The 26,079-nt window shown below is 37.8% G+C and overlaps 1 protein-coding gene across 1 annotated transcript in view; it reads right to left on the bottom strand.

The window, feature by feature from the left end:
• Nucleotides 1-2,010: 2,010 nt before the first annotated feature.
• Nucleotides 2,011-26,079, bottom strand: part of LOC143882142 (mitochondrial Rho GTPase 1-like) — a 46,062-nt gene continuing 21,993 nt past the window's right edge. The window contains exons 7-14 of the mRNA XM_077385583.1: nt 18,922-18,977; nt 13,845-13,926; nt 11,100-11,311; nt 10,683-10,752; nt 9,333-9,448; nt 5,882-6,032; nt 3,352-3,538; nt 2,011-2,395 (exon numbers count right to left, since the gene is read on the bottom strand). Of these exons, the coding sequence (XP_077241698.1) occupies nt 2,322-2,395; nt 3,352-3,538; nt 5,882-6,032; nt 9,333-9,448; nt 10,683-10,752; nt 11,100-11,311; nt 13,845-13,926; nt 18,922-18,977 (948 nt within the window). The 3' untranslated portion in view covers nt 2,011-2,321. The remainder of the gene's footprint in view (nt 2,396-3,351; nt 3,539-5,881; nt 6,033-9,332; nt 9,449-10,682; nt 10,753-11,099; nt 11,312-13,844; nt 13,927-18,921; nt 18,978-26,079) is intronic.

Genomic DNA, 26,079 nt, shown 5'->3' on the forward strand with positions numbered 1-26,079 from the left:
CAGTGATCGTATCTCCAACTCCGTAGGAATGGCGGAAACTAGAGGTACGCCAGAGGGTACAACACTAGCCTCTTCTCTCTGCCAGGGATACAATGCCCTACAAGGGGCAAGGCAAAGTCAAGAAATTGATTGGCATGCTATATAACTGTGACGATGGCTCCATACGGTATTGATTTCCCATAAATTGTGGCTGAAAAGTGCCCTTTTATGGGATACCGGTGGTGGATCAGAGCTGGCGGCAGCCTGGGGGGGGGGTGGTTGTACGGCATTATTGCTATGATTTGGTTTAGGGGCATGTGTATATGCTATAAGGTGGTAGAAAAATTCCCATGGAAAGGGTTTTCCAATAAAAAAAATTCTTGGAAAAAAAAATGAATGACAATTGATAGAACCATGTCTGTCTCCCTTCCCATATCACGTACTATACTACAAGGGCGTTTAGGGGACTGGCATTTAATTCATATGAGGCCGTTGTTCTTTCATGCAACATTCAACTCGAAATGCCTTCCCTCGAAATTGCCTAGCGAATCCCGTATTATAGACATAGTTTTTAATTTCGGTCGAAATCCGAAATTTCTCCCAAAATATTTCAGTTTCAGTTTGGACCGAAACCGAAATTATATTGAATCGGATTTTCACATGATTTCCCCGAAATTTTGCCTAAATCCGAAATTTCATTTTTCATCCTTCTTTACAAAAATTTCCACTAAAATGTTTAAGATTTCCACCCAAATTTTTACACATTTCGGCGGAAATTTAAAAAAGAAATCCAAAATCTTTACATGATTTCGACAGAAATCTCTACCGAAACCAAAATATTTCGGTTTTGATAGTGGCTGACATTTAAAATCCAGTCGTGCCATGGATAGATAGACTTTGGTCATTTCATGAGTTAAATGGCCACAGATGTATATATATTTTTTGTTGGATTGGTCACAAATATATGGCACGACAGGATTTGCTAAAAATCACTCTACGTTGGTCTCTTTCTGTTGATTGACAAACAAGAATATTGATTTTGTATAAATAAGGAAAAGTGGGAGACCTCTGTTGCAAAAGCCCGTTTAAAATACACTAATCTTGTCTCAAGCATGGTCTTAGATTTTGACCGAAATCCGAAATTTCGGTCAGCATCACATCAACACCGATATTGGCAAAAACCCATAACGGTACTGGATTTCGGCCAAAATTTCAGTTTTTAAAAATTTCGAGAATTTCAACCCAAAAATCTCAAATTTATTATTTATATAGCATTTTCCTGAAATTTCGACGGAAATTACAGAAATTTCAGCTGACATTTGGTATTAAATGTTACATTATTTTTTAATGGTGTACCAAAATTTCAAATTTTAGGTTTCGGTAAGGGCCGAAACACATACCGAAACCTAAATTCAAAACCATGGTCAGTCTCAGCCGAGAGACAGCAGAACATCCAAGCCCTTCTATAATGCCATCAAAACTTCCTTTTTTTAAGATATAATTGTCATCAAACTTTCTTTTTTTTTTTTTTTTTTGAAATGGCTGTCATCAAACTCACATCAACTATTAAGCACATAACTGTATGAGAGAGATGAAGCCCTCCGATAAGCAACACCTTGTTTGGCTAAAAATCAGGAAACTAGTGGTAAGACTCCTTATTTACGCATTCAAAATCCTGGATTTTACAATATTGGATTATAAAATCCATGTATCCAAATGACTCCTAAAAGATTCATATGCTTCTAAGCCCCAAAACTTTAATGGGAGCTCTTCATTGCGGTCACCACATATTGATTTTCAAAACTGAACAGGTTTCATGCACCCAAATGCGGTTCTTTTACAGCCTCTACAAGGGTTTTTGTGCACTTTGGAGGAGATCATACTTTTGCTAGAATCTCCATTGACATCCCACTGAAACCACAAACGAATATAGAGCAATCTAAATGTGTTTCATGTTCTTGGATCGATGTTTTAATAGTATGATCTGATTATTTTAGGAAGTCGGTCCATTTCAGAATTGAAGAGTGAATAAAGTCTGCAACAACCAACAGAAAGCTCAACTCAAACTAAATTCAAATGTTGGGCCCACCTCTACTTCTAAAAGGCGCATCTGAGCCAGACTTCTCAAGAGCTATTACACAATATATGAAGAAAATATGTCAAATAGCATAGAAGAAAAATTAGACACCCCAGAGCCAGAAATCTCCTTTTCCGGCCCCTAGAAAATTGCAACTGCTCTGTACAGAATAATTAAAAGTCCGAAAAAAAGATAAAGGATAGGCATCCAAAACTGGAGAAAGAGACACCCGATTCAAACCATACCAAGTACTTGCTGAAGAAACCTAATTGGATGCACTTTTCCTTGTCGCATATACTTTGTAAGCTGCAAGGCCGACGATCGCAACTGCAGCCCCAACTGGGCATTGTTCAAGCAAAATACAAGGCAGAGTTCAAACTCCAAAGTAAATGGGCATAGAAAATATCAGTGACAAAAAATACTGCAAACAGACATGCATAAACATGCTTCCACACAATGCTCATTCCGCATTATGAAAATGAGAGAATATTATTTTAAGAAGAAATAATCATCTCAATACTCTTAAAAGAGGAAACACTTGGGAAGCATGCCACCCCTAGATTTGGATAGCTAGAAGAACTCAGCTTTAGAAGCGAGCTTTCGAGGAAAGCGAGTCCAAGTAGGAAGTTTCTATTAACTATGGTTCGAACTGACCTCCCACGTAACTCAAACAAGGTTTGGGTTGATTTAAGAAACCCAAAAAAAATATTTCCAAAAGTGCCTCATCTATTTGAGACCAAATTTGTCATGATATCAAAATTCAGAAGCATGAGGATTCTGACATCCCTCAAGAACCCAAATTCTCCAGGTTATATTAGCAAAATATGGTGCATATGTTCAGGGAGTATTTGTAGGAGCGTTTTTCATTTTTTCAACCAATAAAATTAGAGAAATGATGTCAGCAAAACCATGTTTTGATAATAGGTGTGAACTCATCTTGTCCTACATGCTTAACCAGCTGTTACAATTCCCAAAATACTGTCCGCAGTCTTTGACAGCTATTACAACAAGGAGAGTTCGTGCCTATTATTAAAACTTAGTCGTGAATATATCATTTACCTAAAATTATGCCCCTTGTTCACTTAATAAAAAGTGATAAATTTATGTTTCTTCTTAATTGTGTGAAGCCAAAAGAATCCAACATGGAAAACAAAAGAAAATCAAGTGGCTTCCTTGCAGATTTTTTTCAGATGAAGTAAACCAAAGGATCTATTATTCTTAAATGGGATCTATCATTCTAACATCGGAGGAAAATAATGTATGTATAGCTTGATGGTGAAAATTAGAAGGCATACCAGAAACAAACATGAGAGATTGGTTGACAAGCCGACGGTACTGCTTGCGGTTTCTCCCGGCTTCAGTCTCAGGAATACTCAAATGGGGGTGCTGTGCTGCTTTGATAATCCGATGGAACACATTATTAAAATCTCCTAATTTCATACTGACCGTTATAGGTGCTTCTATTCCCATATCCTGGCTGACCTACAAGAGCATGAAAAAACATAAATGAATAGTGGGCGCAATGCATATTCCAAACATATCGCCACAATTAACAACAATGAAGTTTAAGAAAAAAATGAAATGCCTTTGGGTAACGAATACCTCAATTGAAAACTTAAAACACCCCATCATTCATAATATATATATTGTAAAAAACCCCTGCGATGCACGGGCAGACAAAGAACTGTACGGACCACATCATAGGTTGATCCAAACCATCCATGTGATGGAACACAAAGTAAATAGGTTGTGCCCGTAAAATCATTTCCACAGGCTGATCCTAGCCCTCCAATCTATAGAGTTTACCATTATTGTTGTTTCTCTTAAGGTGCCCGGAATTCGTCAATATTTTTAAAGGTGTCCGGAATTCGTAATATCATGTAATTACTACAAACTTTCCGTAATTTTGCATATAGAAAGGCTGCCAATGTTGACTTTCGTGACACATTCATATTTAAAAAGTAGGGGGAAAACAATAAAATGACTTGTTTACCCTCACATAGTTAGTTTGTACATACATATGGCAAGGGCATTAAGCAGTAAAAAACCACCATGTTGATGTGTTAAATTGACAGAATTTTGAAATAAATCAAAAAACTATTCACTTTTCTCTTCTGCTATATATATATATATATATATATATATATATATATATATATATATATATATATAGAGAGAGAGAGAGAGAGAGAGGAAACTGTTGGTGAGCTAGCTTGCCCAATCACATGGGGGCCCACTTTGTTAGGATGATCCAAACCATTCATTTGAAAGTCCCTTACATAGATGGGGGGTGTACCAAAAATCAGCTCCATAGGATCATCCTAACCCCTCCATTTGTGGAGGACAAAAATGGACAGACACAACTCTGCCCCATTTTTGTCCTCCACCCCCTATCTATGATAAGGCCTTGCAAATGAATGGTTTGGATCACTCCCCAAAATGTGGGACCCATGTGATTGGGCAAGCTAGCTCACCAACAGTTTCCTTATATATATATATACTAGTAAAAAACCCCGTGCGATGCACGGGGCCGACAAAGAATTGTACGGACCACATCATATGTTGATCCAAACCACCCATGTGATGGAACACAACATCAATAGGTTGTGCCCGTAAAATAATTTCCATAGGCTGATTCTAGCCCTCCAATCTATAGAGGTTTCCATAATTAAAAAAGCATAAAGGAGGGGGGGTAGGATTGAAATTATGTGGGTTGAATGGGTGCCTTTGTTAAAAAAAGTCAAAAAAAGTTGTGTAATTCTCATAGAATTTTGGGAGAAATTCAAATAATTCTCTCCTTTTCTCTTCTGCTATATATATATATATATATATATATATATATATATATATATATATATATATATATATATATATATATATATATATCTGTGTGTGTGTGTAATATAACAATAAGTATTTTCTGTTGTTGAAAGTGCAATATTGGGGACATGGTAGTACATCCCGAATCATAATCAGGCCCATTGATATGTCAATCAAGAATGGTTCTTAATTCCTATATATTGTCATTTCATAAAAAGGATAATTAAGATTTCATTTGTACTAAGGAACGGTCAAGCATGGTTTTATATTTCGGATTTCAGTTGAGACCAAAACCGAAATTTCTCAAAATCCGAAATTTCAGAATTCCCCAATTTCAGCCAAAATTTCCAAATTCGGTAGAAATTTCGAGAAATTGGTTTCTTTAAGAGAAAGCGGTTTCTACACACAAGTGTAGATAAGTTATTTACACAGTAGCTTAAAATACAATGGAGGGCATATTGTTTGGGTGATCCAAACCATTCATTTGATTGGCCCTCACATAGATAGGGTGTCCACAAAAAATCAGCTCCATAGGATCATCCCAACCCTACGATTTGTGGAGGTAAAATGGACGTGTATAAACCTTCACAAATCTGTCCATTTTTTGCCTCCACGGTTCGAAGGGTTAGGATGATCCTATGGAGCTGATTTTTTGGGGACACCCTATCTTTGTGAGGGCCAATCAAATGAATGGTTTGGATCACCCAAACAATGTGGGCCCGCACTGTATTTTAAGCTAGTGTGTAGATAACTTATCTCCACTTGTGTGTAGAAACCGTTTTCTCTTTTTTTTTTAAATATAGTATTATTCCACAGGAAATAATAAAATAATACCCTTTTTTACCTGATTTCTGCCGAAATTTAGGGATTTCAGCCGAAACCGAAACCGAAATTTAAATCCACGCTATCAAGACAAAAAAGGAGTAGCACTAAGAGGAAGAGGAAGTACAAAACTATAGATGTAAGGAAAGAGACGAGAAACCATAAAGCATAAAGTATATATACCCTTGTTGAATCTTGTAAGGCCATTGGAGACGGATCTAAATCATCCTTAGTAGGAACAATGAGGCAAGGCACCTCAAATCCGGTGTTTTCTCCATGAGTAGCAACATCCATAAGTAAATCCTTTGTTTTACGCCACGAATTTTCATCAGAACTGCAAATGCACAAAAGTTAATACCATTAGATCGTGCCCAAAGGAAATCAGCAATATAAAAGATGGTGAAAATGGAACTGAAATTAACAAAGTTCGGTTCCTAAATAAGAATATAAAATAGTAGAATAAAGAACAACATAAAAGCAAGTCATCATTTACAATTACCTTCAATTGTTGGTAAACCTAGTAACAATACAAGGTTTCGAAAGAGCATGGTTTTAAACTTCCATAGGCACGTGTCAATTTCGGTCGACATGTGTCAACTTCCGTGGGGAATGAAGTCCGGAGTAATTTCGGACCGAAGTCCAAAGTTTGATTCCTTGCATGCACCCAACATAATCCAAAAAACCCAGACATCCCTAATATATTAATGGTTCATTCTATTAAGAAGATGAGTAAGTTGAAAAGTAAAAGAAATTGCATGATCATGATCTTTTAAAACATGTAAAATATATATGTTTAAAATGTATTTACTATTCCAATTATATTTAAAATGTATGTACTATTCCAAACATGCATGACATAGCATGTCACAAGGTGTTTGATCTTCTTAAACCATTATGGACGGGTGTCTTCCTTATTTGATGATTTCTAAGGGTGTAATTGGCCTTACTTTAGTATTTCCTGAAGTTTCATCCTAAATTTTCATTGTTTGCATATATATATATATATATATATATATATATATATATATATATATACCACCATAAATTTCTATGATTTTTACAAGATTTCTATGGACTTCCATGTACCTCTACAAAGTACTTAAACTTCCATGGGGATTGACGTCCAGAATGAAACTGACGTCTCAATCCTTGCTAAAGTGATGGATGACTCATGTTCTAAGAATTTTTTACGGTAATCAGGGCAGAAAAAACTAGGAAAACGGAACTGAAAAATGGATGGAAGCAGCAGACGTGATTTGCAAAAGCGAAGAGAACCAATTCCGTAACATAATTCCAATACAAAGATCAAAAGAATAAAAATTAACTGTTGCAAAGAAATTTGTAACATCGATATCCCATATGAAGATCAAATGGATGAAAATTAACACTCTTGTAAAGTATAGCTCACTATAATCCATGTCAGAGCAAAGCAAAAGAAATATCAATGCCACATGATGAACTGACCAAATGATGAACTAACCAAAGTTTATCTTCATTTTTTAATGATACACATTTATGAAAATGTTCGTCCACAACAAGTATACCATGACAGGAAAGAATTGGATGTAGCGCAAAAGTCGTGTATAGGATACAACTTTCCATTCATAACAGAAGCAATGAAGGGTGACTCACTAATTGATCCAATGTTCATAACACAACCATATGAATACCACATAGCAGGAAAGAATGGCTGCTGGCATCAAAACTACAGTATCCGACTTTCCATTCATAATGACAGCAATAGAGTGACCCACACATGAAACATTCTCCAAGAAGAAAAATCTAAAAATCATTAATAACAATGAATAAGTAAAAAAATCACTAAAAAACAAGAAATAAGTAGAAAAAGGACAGCCACATAAATATGTTGAAAAATCTCAAAACACTAAAAACAAGGAATAAGTAGAAAAAGTAGAACATGTGGATAAAGGTAATAAACAATATCTCTTCCAAATGTTTTGCGGGTCCTCTAGTAACTATTTGGATAAAGTTGTGTAATTTTAGTTATTTATAGGCTGCAACCAAATTCTGTTAATTAAAATGTCAATGTAAATCTAAAATGTCAACCATTAAGTACAATTGCAACGTAAATGCATGGATCTAATCCCAAAACAGTGGATAGTAGGAAATCGGAAAATACAAAACACAAATGGAATGCAAATACATTTGAGGCTCTTATAATTAATGCTCCATAAATTTATAATCCCCTACATCTTATTGCTCGGAACAAGAACCAGCATTGTTTCAATGTTGGAAATTTATGCGATTATTTCTAATACTTAATACACAAAATCCAGTGAAGTATCTTCTTAGGAAATGTTGTTCAAAGTACATACAAGTAAATAATAATGTTCAACTTCAAGTACATACTCTATTAGGCATATAGGAGACGTTCTTCAATTTCTTCAATGGAATTCGTTGTGGTGACCGCAACAACCATGAACTCCGGCGTGGCAGTGGCAACAAGACCAATGACAGACACAGGCAGGACAACACCAATGCGAGGCTATTTAACTCAAAAACCATAGTTCAAAACGGAATAATTCAATTCATTAATCTACACTGCAATCTCAACTTTTTGTTTTTAATCCAAGGAAAATATGTTTTCCTTTTGATTTTGACCATGTGGTAGAGATAGAGAATAAACGAAGAGGAATGCTCAGGAGTATAGTTTTCTTTCTTTGAAATCAAAGCCCTTCTTGAAGGAAATAAACTAATGTTTCGATGAAAACCTTTCCAAAAAAAAAAAAATGTGAAACAACAATATGAATTGTTTCACATACAGATTTCCACTGGGCCTAGGCCGAAATACATTCTTTCAGCCAAAACATACTGTTCTGTACGAGTTTTTAAACCATGAATATGCATATTGCCAATCCTTGAAGGCTAGAAGCATTGATTACATTGGTTCCAAAGGAAGGGTAACTGAAACTGGGATTATGAGCAGCATATTTGAGACATTCTCCAAACTCAACTCAACTCGACTAAGCCTTTGTCCCAAACTAGTTGGGGTCGGCTAAAAGGGCGGCCTAGTGCACAGGGCTCCCGTCATTGCGGGGGGGGGGGGGGGGGGGGGGGGGGGGGGGGGGGCTAGATGTACGCAGCCTTACCCCTGCTTTGCAGAGAGGCTGTTTCCGTGCTGTTTGAGTTATCGCTGGGTTCCAACTTAGTTGGCCAAGAATCAATGTAACTGTATAATAGAAATTAAGTGAAATATTAAGTAAAACTATCAACATCATATCCATGGAACGCATTCCAAGTCCATAGATATATGATGATCTCACTCATTGCTTAAAAAGGAAAGAAAACAAAGAAACAAAACAAAATGAATTCAAATTTAAGCCCATCAGAGAATAGATGATGGCTTCCAAGAACCAGCCAAGGATGCTATTTAAGATGACCAGCCGATGCCTAATGCTAAGAGAATGGAGAACATATAGAATGAAAAAAAATTCATATTAGGCAGAGAAAACTAGTTTGCCATTCAAAAAAAAAAACAGAATACCAGTTTAGATTTTAAAAACAAAAGGATTGCTGTCGTAGGAATCTATAACATAACACTAATAGATATAAATATTAATTCGGAACTGAACAAACAGAGAAGCTAACCACAAATGAGCTGTCCGAGCAATACCTATCGTACACAAATACTGCTATGTCACAAGTTGCCAATGACTCTTTATTAGAAAGCAGATCCTTAACGCCATCTTCTGGTACCTCCCGCATTATAAGGGTCTTCTTGGGTGTTTCCTTCATAGATGACAATAATATATGTAATTGGACAGAAAACCAAAGTGAAAGAGTAAAAAAATAATAAATTCAAGAGTCAGAAAAGGTAATGGGATATATTGGGGTTGCAACAGAAAAATGACAACCGAAACTGCATTAAGGATAAGACTCTAGTAGTATATCATAGCATGTGGGATGGATAGCTAAGATACTAAACATTCTACGCAGGTCTATCCTCTCATAAATATAGTCATCGGTGTCAACAGAAAAATCAACAACAATATGGTCATACAAGGCTTGCACAGAACCAGGAGTATTAAAGGCGGCCTAAATTTGTCAAGGCAAATAACCACAACATGGTTTGAGAGTTCATACATCTGTTGTGAAAACTAAAATCAATATGAGTTTGGTTTCCTTAGGGTGTCTTTGAGGGGCTTTTAGTTTCTCCAGCCCCTTGTCTAAGACACTTGGCTTGAGGGATTCAACAGCGTAAGCATCCTCTTCCAAAGATTGTTTGAAAGAAAGCTCCAATGCTATTTTAGTTGGACGACCTATCGTTGTGGATCCAGATTTGGTCCAACCAGCAGCCAGAGAGAGAGAGAGAGATATTCTTTCCTTTTCTAAAGTAAACCATTACCATATGCCAAAATCGGCGCCATGCAAACCATTACCATGTGCCAAAATTGGCGACATGCAAAAAGGACAAATAAGGGGGTGGACGGACCAAATAAAGGGGTGAAATATCATTTCCCCAACATTTTGCACTCAAATAGGTTTATGTAGGAGTTAACATGGCTAAATGGAAGAACAACACTGTTTCTACTCCAAAAAGTGAGAAAAAAATTATCTGTCTAGAGTAAAAGCTTGTATCATAAGAACACTTCAGAATGCCTAAGAGATAAATGAAGGTTAATTTTGAATACTAAACACCACGAGAAAATGCCATAAGTAGAAGAGAAACTTTAATTGAGTGGAGTTTTCTTAGGTCGATATTCCCATTGGTATTCATCAATAAGAATGTTAAAGTATTAATAGGACCAGCAGTCACAGAAAGGGAACTTCAAATAAAAAATAATTCAGATCATCAAAAAATCTTTGGGTAGGTAACGTGAGAATATTAAGTTATTAAGTTAAGGGGAACAAAATTTTGAGATGGAAAACACTTCAAACTTTTACACTACAGAGAGAGAGAGAGTTCCTGAATCTTTCATCAAGATTATCACAAGGAAATGGTGCTTCTTCACATAATACTTACCAATGGATGGTCCACAATATTTGCTGCAAAACATTCAGTCGTGGTCTCCTTGTATCGGTCAGAGAAGGGCCTGTATTTGGAAACATAATAAAGGACTGAGGAACGACTGTACAAATTAGGAAGAGCGGTAAACAAAGACATTTACTTTAACTCAAAAGACTAATGGAAAAACAAAACGGATGAAAACACATTTCAGCAATTCAAATCAGGTCACAAACCAGAACTGACTTGAATTGATATCATTGACTTGGAGAACAAGGTCAAAAGATAACAAAGACATTTACTTTAACTCAAATGACTAATGGAAAAACAAAACGGATGAAAACCCATATTTCAGCAATTCGAATCAGGTCACAAACCAGATCTGACTTGAATTGATATCATTGACTTGGAGAGTAAGGTCAAAAGGCATCTTACTTTCCAATAAAAGAATTTAACAATGCAGATTTTCCGGCCTTTTTAGGTCCAAAAATATAGCATTGGAAAACATTTCTTTGTGATTGTTGCTTCTTGCGATCTAATCGTCTTCGCCTGGTTATATGGAATGCTGAAGCAGGGTCACCAGCATAACCAATGTATATCAAATTAGCCAGACTACAAGCTGGGTCTAGCAGCGTCATAAGGGCCCACTGCAATCACAGGTATATTCGGATAATAACTATATGTGCAGATAGCTTAAACAGAACGAAACTTGGGTAAATATAAGTATCAAATAGATAAGAAGTCATTGACAACTACCATTCAAAAAAAAAAAAAAAAGCAATTGATAACTAAATAAAATTTTAAATAATGTGGTATCTACAAAAACATGCAGGCACCAAGGAAAAGCACTTGTTAAGAAATTATCAAATTAGAATGCCTTGTAAGTATAAGGTTTCTGAGACAATTAATAATTCCAGATGTACGATCAAACAGCAATTAGCTGCTATCACAAAATAAAGAATTCTCAGTTTATATTCATGGCCCTTGAACTAGAAATTCAGAGGTCATTAGTTGAGAGTAATTGCTAAATGAAAATCGAAGTACACTGACACATAATATGTACGGATAGATATGAGCATGGCTATAGACATATATAGGAAATGATCTGCACTTCCTTGTTTTAGTAATGCCGCTCCTTACTTTAGTAAACAATTTTTTGATTGTCTGTTGATAGCAGTTAGGGAAGTTTAACAGCCTTTACAGATAATGACAGCCGTGTCATTATCAAAACATGGGAGTGCCAACATTTCCATATGTATATGGGCACCAAATCCCTAGTCATGGTCCTGGTCGTACCACCATGCAGTGGCACAATGTTGGAGAAACTAGCATTTGGGGAACAGTTAAAAGAGAAGTGCCATTAACAAAACAAGGGACTGACAGTATTGTTTCCCTATCCCTGTGCATGTTACAAATTGGAATCAGAACTATTATCGTGGTCCAGCCCTCCCAACATGGAGTGGCAATGTTGAAGGATCTACTGGAATCATAACAGCCTTTAACAAGTAAAGATGGGAATGTCATTATAGAAACAACTAAATAAGGGATTGATGTGCTGATACGATTTCCCTATGACACGCAATATTTAGGCCCCACTTCAGATGGGGCAAAGTAAAAGACCTCAATGATCAAGGGGTGGTAACCATCCATTCCATGGCCAAAGCATAAAACCTTTCTGCAAATTTCTTTATGTTCCCCCATTCATGCCTTGCAGAGCCCTTTCTTCCCCAAATTCCTTCCATTCCACCACCAATGAATGATATATATTAATTAACAAATCTAGATGAGCTAAATATTCTCTGATAACACTTCCTCCAGTAGAGAATTCAAGATTTTCAAATGTATTGAAGTCTTGGGTAGCAAAAAAATGGTTGTTGTATCTCTGAGAATGGATATCAAATTAGAATGATTACCGTAATGATAAGTAGGTTTTTAGCTATGAGCCTGCAAAAGTGTGGGATAGGCTCCCACAAGATTCCCCCTACCTCCTCTCCAAGTTCAACTTTGATTTCTCAAACTGTTTCACATTATTAAGAAAAGGTCACAAAGATAAAAATATGATGTGGAAGAGAATACTAGATGTTTGTGGAGTTGGGCCTGTAGCTCAATGGTTGAGGCTTGGTTTCTCAACCTTGAGGTCTAAGGTCGATCCCAGCTTACCGATCCAAAAAAAAAAGAATGCTAGATGTTTGCCAATTTCTCTTCCAACAAGGACAAAAAAATTCATTGAAGGCTAATCCTATGGATACTGTATGTATAACTTGGCACAATTGCTCAAATTGCATATTTTTGTAACCATACACACTTGGAAGGAAGAGGGATGAATGCATCCTTCCATCGGCTATCAACAGGGCTGCATTCATAAAAACTTTCCAAATGAAACATTCAATTTTCGCTGGAATATCCTTCCAAATGAATGTAGACTACCTTCTCTTAGGAAATTTAGTCGGTATCATATTTTGTGCTGATTTAGTAGTGAAGTCGCTCAATATGTTTGGAGTCCAAAGCATAACTAAATGCAATTACAAAATACAACAACAAACACTCAGAATCTTTCAATAAGTTCATGAGCAGGTCTAAGGACTTCAACTCTCCCATCGTGTAAGTGGTATTACGAATGACAGTTTATGTATTTTACGGCTCTCATACGCTGCCTTTTACAGTTCTATAAGGAATGCCAATTTAAGGAAAAACATTGTGTAAAACAACCTATTACTCCAAAAGCTTAAGCTGTTAGAGTTGGTGGTATTTAATCATTTATACTTCAGCACACGCCTACACATGTGGCCCCTCTTTTTTGGGTTGGCAGTATATGTGGATTTTAAATATCAGGGAGCTGTTGTGTTTTGAACCCAAGACCTGCCATGATGCAGTTGCTCTGGTACCATGTGAAACAACCTGTTACTCCAAAAGCTTAAGCTGTTAGAGTTGGTATTATGTAATCATTTATACTTCAACACAGCGAACTTATGGATGATTGGTCCAAAAACTCATAACTTGCATATATGATTTATGGGGTCGGAAGTTTCGCAAAACACAGATATTAAACACAAAAACAAGATCAAGATTATATATATATTCATGTCATCCTAAATTAAAGCTATAAATAACTTGATGTGGCTTCACAACCCTATAAAATGAAAGTGTAATGGCCAATGCACAAGTGATGGAGATGCACACCTCAGACAGAAATCCTGCAAGCGACAAACTTCCTAAAGCATTCTTTTCCGCAGCATCCATATAAGGGCCTTCAGTCCAAGGACTGTACCACAGAATAAACTTTGAGGTGATATAAGAAATGAAAAAACAGAAACAACATTTTGAAAATTCCATAAAGATCTTATTACAAGACCCACAAATGCTAACATCAAGAAAACATCTTACAGGGTCAGATTAAAGTCGATACAATATATAGAAAATTACCTGAAAAAGTAGCAACCAAAAATTGTATTGTCTAACAAAAAGGCATTAGGAAGCCTCCTCCAAAAAAAAAAAAGACTTCCATTAAAATTGTTTAGCTGAAGTCAAGGTCATTGATGTTAGACACTCAAAAGTTCTCTTTTCGCCGTTTCCAAAATGAGAAGTCATATTAAGATAAAAATAAGATATTTTTTGTTAGACTAAATGCCTAATAGTTAATGTTTGAATATCCATCAATATCAACAAAACGAGAGATAATCCATAATGATTAATGGGGTAGGTTCCACTTCGTAAAAGGAGCTGTTATATGAGAAGTGTACTTGTCTTTCTACTAAATACATTAGCAGGGAAGGGAAGAAATAGGAGCCACTTGTTTGATGATCCAAACCACTCACATGTTAACGCCTCACCATGCATTGCCATGACCCGAAAACCCAACATCAAACCCTCATATCCCACTAATTTGTGCCACTGCAATGAAATGAAAGAGGCAGCCCATACTAGGCCCTAGAGAATGAATGGATTGGATACCTAAATAGGTGAGCCACACCTATTGCATTTGATCATCAGTGTACTTACAAGGAAATAGCCAAACAGCGTTTATTTCATTATATTCGAACCTTTAAATTCCATCTTTTGTGTTATTTAAGTTGATATGTGCAATAACAGAAATAAAAATAAAAAACCAGAATCTAGATACCTGGTGATCATGCCATATAAAAAAGAATGCATGTACCACTTCCTATGCATAGGTGATCATGTCATATAATCAAGAATCTCAACAACTTAATATGCATAGTAAACAGCATTGCCCAAAAGCCCACGCCAACACCAAACATTGAAGCCACACATGAATTACAGATAGGGAACCATTTTTCAATTTGGACACACCATTGATCAATGTAGTCAAACAGATATACAAAATATCTTATGAAACAAGTACCACTGCACCTCAAGATTTCAAGGAATAAGGCTAAGATCCTAAATTTCCTATGCATGAAGAATCAAATCCTAGGTAAACCCTTGCACCAAGCATGCATAAAAAATTCCGGTAAGACGTATAGCATTGGCAAATACAGTTGGAAATCTTATATTTTATATTCTCGGTGGCCTCTTTTTATATAAAATATTAGAGAATATTAAGTACTAGAAAATAAGTCTATCACCCGATTTTTCTTACAATCTCACCACCCATTAAATTCCATTTCCTTTTTAGCATCTAATACAGAGAGATAGTGTGTGGGAAGATAGAGAACAGTCTTCCATTTCAAAAAAAAAGATAGAGAACAGTCTTACACTTCTTGTCATTTGAGAGACAGATGAGTTGAAAGTCTTACACTCTTTTGGTTAGAAACATACTGTAGACACACACCCTCCAATCCTGTTAGAATGCTAGTGGTATGAAATGCGATTACGATATGTGGGTTTTGCACTTGTTTTCTTTTCTATTTTTTTTTTATCTTCCTTTCACTATGTTGTACTTTATATAGTATTGTTATATGTATATACATTGAACAACATTTTCTTAGAATGTACTCTTGTATCTTATATCACTAGATTTTTCTATTTTTTCTTTATTAAGTATTAGAAATAAGATATTATAAATTACCAATGTAGGAACAATGTCGGTTCCTGGTCTAGCAATAAGATATAAGAAATTATACACTTATGGAGCATTAATTATGAGAGCCCCAACTGTAAGTTAAATGTTGCCCTGCACTAGTCAACTCAACTCAACTCAACAAAGCCTTTCTCCCAAACTAGTTGGGGTCTGTTAAATGAATCCTTTGGAAAAAATTCATGAAGAAGGTGAAAGGAATCTACCCGGATCTAATCCCGGCTCTAGTTGGGTTCTTCTACGTGGATCATTTTCTTCCATTCTATCCTATCCAAGGTCATCTCTGTCATGTTCCTAGCTATCAAGTCTTTCCTCACTGTTTCTACCGAAGTTGTTTCCGGTCTGCCCCTACCTCTTTTTACTCCATCAATTTGGCACGAGTCGCCTCTTCTCACTGGAGCATCCAAAGGCCTACATTGGATATGTCCAAACCATCTTAAGTGGTGCTCTCTCATCTTCTCCTCGATTGGTGCCACCCCACCTTTTTACGAATGTCTTCATTTTTTTTTGAAAGATAATCAAAGAAAAATATATTAAAACGGGAAGACCAAGGAGGTCACCCAGGATAAAACAACAGGGGGAAGAAAAATACAAGAGCCTCAAGGAGGCAAGAAATCAAAAAATTCCAATACATCCTTATCAATACCCTCCCGAGCAAAAGCATCTGCCTCGCCATTAGCAGATCTTCGCACATGATTGAAGACAATGGAAGAGCCACGAACAATATCATGAATCTCATCGAAGATGGACCAAAATCTCCATGGAGGAAGAGCAGATCCCCGAAGCCATCTGATAACATTGAGAGAGTCACCTTCCACAATAAACGAGTTCAGAGAACCTCTATCGATGTGCTTGAACCCCTCCAACGCCGCATAAACCTCAGCTTCACTTGAATCACAGAACCCCAGGGGACCAGCAAAAGACCAGCAGACTCACCACTAGAAGTGCGACATAAACCCCCAATACCAGCCGGCCCCGGGTTGCCAATGCTAGAACCATCAAAAATAATTTTCAGGTAACCAGGAGGGGGCGGACTCCACTTTTGATTGAACCACCTTGGGGCAATGGGACCCTTCCAAGCAAATCACTCTCCACCCTTCCCATAAATCAAATGCAGAGACGAAAGAGGGGGGGAGACATCTAGCCCTTACTATCACAGAAGCAATGATATTGATATATACTCTCTGAGTTGTTTTATGAACACCCTCAAAAACTCTAGCATTCCTCTCAAGGTAGAAAATAAACACATATGCCATAGCATTCTCCCTTTCTTCTTCCAAGGCACTCCCTCCCAGCACAACAACATTTCCAAAATAGAATTAGGGAACACCCAGCAAAGACCAAATCTCGATAAAATTAAACCCCAAACAGCATTAGCAAAGCTGCAATGAATAAAAAGATGGCTAGCCGACTCACCATCCTTAAAGCATAGAGGACAGTAATCAACTAGGATCATCCCCCTCTTCCTGAGAAAATTTATGGTTTGAATCCTATCCCTGCAAACTGCCCACCCGAAAAAGCACACCCGAGAGGAGAATAAAGAATTCCAAACCTTGGCCAAAATAGGATGAGACGAGCCAGGGAGAAGATGAGAATAAAAAGACTTAACTGAGAAGAATCCAGATTTATCCCAAATCAAACTCTCTTATCATCCCCAGACATCTTAATATAGCATGATTCTAACAGCTGAAAGAGATTCGCCACAACATCCAACTCTCTCTCAAAGAAGTTTCTGCGAAAAGCTGGCATCCACACCACTCTCCCACTTTCCCGAACAAAACAATCTTTAACCAACACCGCCTTTTCATGAGCGATTCGAAATAGCGATGGGAACATCACGCTCAGGGGCTCAGAAGCACACCAGGCATCCAATCAGAATCTGATGCGTTCACCTGAATAGACTTTAAACCTGGTTCCCAATACAAATTTGGATCGAACTTTCAAAATGTCTCTCCAGACAATAAACCCTTTAGGCGAGAACACGTCATCCGACTCCCACTTACCTAACTTAGATCCATATTTACTAACTACCACTTTCGTCCACATCTGGTCTTGCTCACTACCAAACCTCCACAGCCATTTCCCGAGCAACGCAAAATTTAATTCCCGAATTCTCCTAATTCCCAAACCCCCAAATTTAAACGGATTACAAACCTCCTCCCATTTCACTGAAGGAACCCCAGATGAATCCCCAGAACCCTCCCATAAAAATCTCCGTTGGATTTGCTCAATCCTCAATGATACACTAACCGGACATTTAAAAAGAGAGAGGAAATACGTAGGGATACTGGCTAGGACCACCTTCACCAACACCAATCTGCCACCTTTGGAGATGAGATCATTTTCCACATGTCAAGCCTCTTATCAATTCTCTCAACCACTGAGTCCCATAGATGTTTCTTTGGTCTACCCACCCCAAGAGGTAAACCCAAGTATTTGGATGGGAGAAAATTCAATTTACAACCCAACATCGAAGCAAGGCCATAAGCTATATCCAAAGGCAGATTAACAGCAAACATACAGGATTTGTGGAAATTTACTTTCTGACCAGAAAACAACTCATAACATCTAATAGTCCCCTTAAGATTTGCAATAGAAGGCTCATCAGGACAGCAGAAAAACAAAGTATCATTAGCAAACTGTAAATGCGACACCTCCACCTTGTCCCTCCCCACTACAAAACCTTGGAACAAATCAAGGTCGCACCCAGAAGCAATAAGCCTTCTCAACGTCTCAGCCACAATCACAAACAGGAAAGGGGAAAGCAACACATATTGCATAAATGGTGCGGAAGCCAACCCAAATGTAAAAACAGTAATTGAGCAAAAGTTAGTGCATGGAGTATTATAATATAAGTTCACAAGTAATACCATAGTCTGCCTCAAATGAAGCAAATGTACTATTACACCATCATTCAAAAAAGTATCCATCCAACCATTTATGCAAGCCTGCCAGAGTCTACCTAGTTTGAAATGTGTGTGACCTATGAGTGAACTTCAGTGATTCCAGCTTCCATACACTCATCAGCAATGACAAACTTTCACAACTACTTAACAACAATATATAGAAGAAATAGCCTCATTAAATGATCACGAACAGCCTGAATATTTACAAAGTAAGAGTGTATGGTAGAATGAAGTAAACATATTATTATTATTATTATTTTTTGAATGGTGAAGTAAACGTGCTATTATACCATAATTCAAAATGGTAATTCACCTTGCTGGTGCAGTTGAGAAAAGATCATCAAGCTCAGCAGGTCGTAGAGCCCCATCCTAGTAGCCACAAGATACATAAAGTGAGACTCTAAGAAAAGTATGGAGCAGCTAAAATTACTGTAATGATCTATAGACTAGAAATCTGGAAAGCTAGAACGACAAGTATTATACAGAATCTCAAAATAATGGCTACTGAATTTTATTGTGCTGACCTAATCTATATGATACCGGCATTTTCTTTTTGAGCAACAACAGTGAAAAAGACAACTGACATTGTTCTGCCTTTAATCTAAAATCCAGAGAGTTTTTAGGTAATAAAAGGAATTTATTTTTTGACGATAAGATAGCATGCACTCATAATGAGGATGATGATTTATTTTTATCATAAAAAATCCATTACTTTAACAACAACAAAATCTCAGTATACATAAATCTTAAACAATAACTTATTGAGCCAAAGGAAGAGTAAATACTAAATTGGGTAGCTATTTCTGAGTTAAGGATTCGAATCCCATATTGAAAGACAGTATTGCGTGCAAATGTTCTGGTGCAACAAAGCAACATCATTAAGGAACAGTAAATAAGAAAAGGTTCCATAATTAAGTTGCAGGGAGAAAGATTCAAGCCCAAAGCTTAATAGTCTGCAACATAAACACTCCACTCAAATTAAATAAATCATCCTTTCACCTTGTCAAACCTAGCTTTGTCTCTCTAACAGTAATTCACTATACCAACTTAGATTAAGTAAACTAGACTCAACTCAGCCTTGCATGAAACAGACAATTATTCACTCATGATACCACACACTGAAGTCCTACATATGAGGTTAATATGAGAAGCTTTTATAACAACAATAAAGAATCATGGAACTCTAAGCCATTGCACACCCATTTCTGTGCAGATCATCAAAAGAATTGCCAGGACCAACATAAAAATAGGCAACAACTATGATACATTCACCACAAACAGATCCACGATACGCTACCAAGTTTCTACTTCATGGACTCCTACCTAATCATGTTAATTGTTCTTTCAACAAGTTACCGTTATGCATTCTTTTCAAACAAAAACAAAAAGCTATCATGTTTGCAATAACATGGAATGATCAAATTTAGGCATCTAACTACATTTTTTTAATGGTAAAGAATTTTATTAAGTGGGGCAAGTGCCCAATGACAGAGATGGTCAATACATAAATATAAGCAGAGACAAACAGGAAAACAATTTTGTTAGAAATGGAGGATGAGGTAGAGAGGGAAAAAAAGAGGAATGGAGAGATGGAGAGTCTCCACTAAAGAGCTCTCTCATGTAAATGATGTATATATAGGCCCAACTAGGGCAACATGTGTACAATGACTATAATACCCTCTAACTTACAAGCAAAGCCTAAACTACCCCTACGCATTATTCAACACTCCCCCTCAAGCTGGAGTGCATATACTATGGAACTCCAGCCTGCTACAAAGAAAATTACAACAAAAAACTAAAAAATGACCATACAACAAAATCGACAATAATCTCATACACATAGCCAGCTTGGTACAACACTCCTCCTCAAGCTGGTGTGGTGAATACATAATCAGAAACATAATAATAGAAAGTAACGGCCACAAGAGTACACCGGCGAGATCAACGGCCATCACAAAAGAGCAGCCCCCTTAAAGCAGCACTATGGCGAGAGCGATCATAACAGGGCCTCCCCCTGAATGAGCACGGCGAACAAATCTGCATACCAACGAGCAACGAAGTCGCCACCAACGATCCAGCGAGCAACATAGGCACACCAAAGGTGCGCACTCAAGCAACAACGAAGTACCAAAGGCAAAGACATCAATCGAGCAGCCCAACGCTAATAGAAGAAAAAGAATAATATCGAAAAGGTGATCGAAACCAACCAACGATGGGGGACACCACGTCGCCTGGAGAGAACACCAACTAACGACGGGGGACGCCGTCGTCTAGAGATACAACCAACCAACGATGGGGGACACCAACATCTGGAGACAAGGTTGATGGAACCACGTCGCCTGAAAAGATAACCAACCAACAAAGGGGACACCGTCGTCTGAAGATATAACCAACCAACAACGGGCATACCATTACCTAGAGAGACAAGGGGGGCACCGTTACATAACCGACCAACGATGGGGATACCGTTGCCCGAAGAGACAAGATCGACGGGGGACACCGCCGCCTGGAGATAACCAGGCAACAATTGGGGACACAATTTTTTGGAGACCAGATCGACGGGGGACACCATCGCCTGAGATAACCAACCAACGATGGGAGACACCATCATCTCGAGACAAGGTCGACGGCAGCACGTCGCCTGGAGAGATAAGGCCGAAATTCACACTAACGACCATGCATATAGCCGGACAATGAGAAGTGGATTGCAACACAAACCACGATGAACACGTACTATGCCAAGAACACGAAGAGGAAACAACAAACAATGTGAAGAAGCAACTAATAATGCGAAGAACGAACAATGTGAAGTAGAAACAAAATAACAGAAGAATGGTGAAATACATCAACTAATGAAGACAACATGAGAGGAACAACAAACGGGGATATGGACTGAGAAAAGACTGAAAAGAATTGATAAAGAAGGAATCTTTTGGTGTTTCTCTTTATTTTGGGTGGATGGATTTACAAATGGTATTTACAAAAGGGATTTGGGTTTAGAGACTCACAAGAAGAGTTAGGGTTTAGGGATTTAGGATTTGGGGATGCCCAAAAAAGATTGTTCCTCAAATATGAATTCAAAAGATAAGGAAATGAAAGATTTAGGTTGTGGATGGAGGGATTTGGGATTTTGGATGGAGATTAGAGGGAATATGGAGGAATATGTGGTGGAGGATAACCCAAATGGGTTTACGGCAAGCCAAAATAGGAGTGGGTTACGGCGTCTTTTTTTGTTGAAGGATTCACAGCAAAACAAAGAAAAGGGGTTTGCGTGTGGGGTTTGCGCAAATGGAGGGTCGGGTGGAGAGAGAGAGAGAGAGAGAGAGAGAGAGAGAGAGAGAGAGAGAGAGAGAAAGAGAATGGGTGTTGGGTTTGGTTTTGCGCTAAATAGAGGGAGAGAAAAATTGTTGGGGCGTGGGGGGGTGGGGCGGGGGTACGGCATGGTTATTGGTTTTGCGCTAATGGGAGCAAGAGATATTTTTAAGAGACAGTGGGTAGCGCGTGGGAGTGAGAGAATGGCGTGAGGGAGATTTTAAGGATTTTGTAGAGGGAGGGAGACGTGCACACGAGAGAGAGAGAGAGAGAGAGACTCTTCTTCTCTTCTCCTTTCCTAGGATCTTCGCTCTGATACCATGTTAGAAATGGATTAGAAACGGAGGATGAGGTAGAGAGGAAGAAGAGGAATTGAGAGACAGAGAATCTCCACTAAGGAGATCTCTCATGTAAATGATGTATGTATAGACCCAACTAGGGCAACATGTGTACAATGACTATAATACCCTCCAACTAACGAGTAATGCCTAAACTACCCTTACACATTATTCAAGAAATTTAAACAACCAAAATACAACATATAAATAATATCCTTGTTAGGAATGTGATCAGGAAGTAAATTAACCTCTCTGTCTTCCGAGAGACCTAATGCATCTGCATCCCAATCAGTCGAACGCCAAAGATGTCGAACCTCAGCGTCGTGGCCCTCCAGTTTATCCAAAATCTCCTATATGGAATCAGCGAATCTCCAAGGAAAGTTTATCTCATCTCCCACCCATCTGACCACATGAGGGAATCTCCCTCAATGATTCTCTGGTCCAAGGTTTTAAATGTCGGCTTCGACCACAACCGAAACCGAAATTTTTCGGTTTCGGTTGAAATCAAGTTAAAAAAAACTAATTTCAGGTTTTTAATATAAAAAATTCACCATTTTCCGAAATTTCGTTAATTTTGACAATTTTTTTAAAAGAAATTTTTTTTTTCGAATTTGGCCGTGTTCGGTTGGAGTTCTTTCCTTGGTTAGAATCCATACGGAGTAGTAGCTTTACTGACCTGGCACCAACAAGCTTCTATTACTAGAAATCTCCATCATAATTGGTGCAAAGTAGCTTTGAAAACTACTGTAATTTCAGTCTCTTAAATTACAATCTAAAGCTCTACTTTCAGCACAACAGTCCCTCTTGCAATTTAAGTTCACAATCTGACTTGACTTGTTTGGCATTACACTTGGATATTGATGGACAATCTTGATGCTAAAAGAATTAGACCTCCACATTCTCTGAAATTTTGAAAATTTTAATGTTATTCACTAGCACAACCTATTTGGGATTAGAATTCGCAGGCTATGCATGACTTCAGGCCACATATAACCACCTCGGACTGTTTTGGCAAGTTAAAATGAACACTTACACCTAAAACAATGAAGTGAGATCATGAGGACGATTCCTTTACCTCTCAATCAGCGGCACTCAGCTTTGCTTTACCCATCAAACCAGACCACCATCACTACTGATCTCTTTTATCTCTTCAGAACCAATTTCACAACAATGCAAAGAACACCTCCACACTCTTCCAACCCTCACCAAAATTTCGGAATTTCGGCTGAAATCTGGATTGACACCTATTCAATGTACTTTTGGTGTTGGTCCCGACTGAAATCCGAAATTTCGGTATTTCGGCCAAAATTTGTAACCATGTCTGATCTAGGTATGACAAATATGTTAATCTAATTCCATTCAACAAAGAAGGCACCTCCGCCTCATTAGCATCTTTTTTCCTGATCGGTTCTGAAGAGACCCAGAGAACTTCTCTGGTAGCATTCCTCCACAATCCCCTTATACCAATCGGTAGGTCCAGGGTTGTCGATACTTGAGCCGTCAAAGTTCAACTTCAACAACCCAGGAGGTGGTGGGCATCATCTAAGATGGGGTCCCTCCACACAAACCTTGCTCAGCCTAATATCCAAGACCTGTGGAAAGATGAAGATGTCGCACTGAATATAGGAAGGATTGATTGCCAAAGAACAGCCACAAAAACGAGTTGTCTTTGTGTATTTTAAAGAGGACACTGATATCCCAATGAATATAGTAAGGATCTATTTCCAAAGAACCCGAAAAAAAAAAAAAAAAAGATCTGTCTTTGTATATTGCGGACACCTTTAGATAACCCATTAAATGCTCTCTTGTTTCTTTCCTTCCAAACAAGGCAGAAAGTGGCAGCAAAAAATAACTACATATTCATACTTAAGTAACCAACTACTTGCAGCTGCACGGACGACTTCCCTAAAGAAGAAACTTACACATTTAGAAGAAAAGGATGAGCAATTTGTACTTTACGTGAATAAGGATACAAGCAATTGATATGGCAAGGGATTGCGTTCGAGGGTCGCCGACACAAGAAATTCATAGGATATAGGTTCAAGAAGGATTTGACGTGCTTTTATTGGAAACAAATATGGATCTTAAACCTTAAGATATAAGGATTAGTACACAAAAGTAAATTAACAAATTTCTCCCAGAGAAATAATATCCACTCTCTCCTCTTTTTATCTTAAACTTTTTTTCCTGTAAAGGCTGTTCAAATTCCCAAAAAATACCAACAGCCAATCACAAAGTGATTCATAAAGTGAGGAGTGTCAATATCAATACAAGGGAGTGTGGGAATCATTTCCTAGGATTTTATCATTGCACCCAATTTCCATGTTTAATCTCTAAAATTAGATGAAGAATTAATTAAAGTCAATGAGGAATATTGAATTTAACAGAGAAATTACATTAGTTTTTAATCACAAACATTTTTTAATAACAACTGATTTTATTGATCAGTCCAAAAGTACACAAAGGCCCCGATCAAGGTGATCAAACTACAGACAGAATCAGGACTGAGACGATAAAGCTCAAAACAAAGTTCTACACGGCAGACTTAAAAATTTGCAATAAACTAATACCTCGGCATAAAGTCTCAAGTATTAGGTCATTGCATAAAACTCCTTCATTTGATAGATTATCAACCTGGCTGTTAGCCACTCTTTTCACATGGCAGAACTGAATTAGGTGGCTCTCAATTTTTCCAGGACTTCTTCAAAGATATGCACTAACCTCCCTTGGGTAACTTTACCTCTCTTTGTAGACCTGATAACACTAAGGCAGTCCCCCTCTCTGTATGTGATACCTCACCCGAAAACAGAATAGCCTAATGCCCTGCTAAAGAACCAAAGCTTCTGGCTCAGTGAAATTTCTTTCTCCCGCTGGACTAGCAAAGGTGAGTCTTACCTCGCCATCTCTGTCTCTAATAATTCCTCTTATGCATGCAGATCCCGTGTTACCTTGGCTTGCGTTATCAAAGTACATCCTTATTCACACCAAAGGCGCTGGTATCCACCTGCGCACTATCAGAAGTTTGATCACAGTACTTTAAAACTTTGATTTTTTTCTCACCATTGAAATCTTCAATCCTTTAAAGTAGTTAATAATTACAGCCCACTTCACCACTCTTCCCATGATTTTAAAAAATTGATATATGCACTCTTCTTCTAAAAGTTCTTTCAGTTCTCTCCAACCAACTTGTCCATAGTAGATGGAAAACAGAGCTTCCATAACATTCTCCCTCTCAATGACAAAGTTGATGCCCTCCAAGCTGCAATAAAAGAGCCAATGGATTTTGGCAGCGCCCACTGCCACCCGAACATAAAAAAACCACATTTCAGTAGTAGTTGAGAAATTGATAAGACGATTTACTGACTCTTCATACAACATGAGTTCTGAATGTTCTGATTCCTGCCAATGAGGAGATCAATCGCCGGATTTTGTCACGGCCAACTGTCCAGCAGAAGATTAACATTCGTGGAGGCGCTGGATTCAACCATAATGACACATCAGGCTCTGCTTTCTCCTATGCATGGCAGTGCCTAATACATAGAGCTAGACGAAAATATTCCATTCAATGTTAGTGTCCAGATCAATCATCACATTGCATCCCTCCAAAAATATTGTTCAACAAAGCCATCAACCTACCCACCGCATTCCCATTACAGTCCATAAATCCCCTTCTAAAGGATGGTTTCAAAGACACCCTCACATCTTCTCACCTGTATTGAGAAATTACCATCGCTTTCTTGTCGACAGCCAACCTAAACAATGTTGGAAATACTGTTTTAAGAGAGGCTTCACTACACCCTTTATCCTCCCAAAAATTAATC

Source organism: Tasmannia lanceolata, unplaced genomic scaffold, assembly GCF_043159265.1.
Source record: "Tasmannia lanceolata isolate RefF3 unplaced genomic scaffold, GAP_Taslan_0.1 ptg000007l, whole genome shotgun sequence".
Taxonomy (NCBI): domain Eukaryota; kingdom Viridiplantae; phylum Streptophyta; class Magnoliopsida; order Canellales; family Winteraceae; genus Tasmannia; species Tasmannia lanceolata.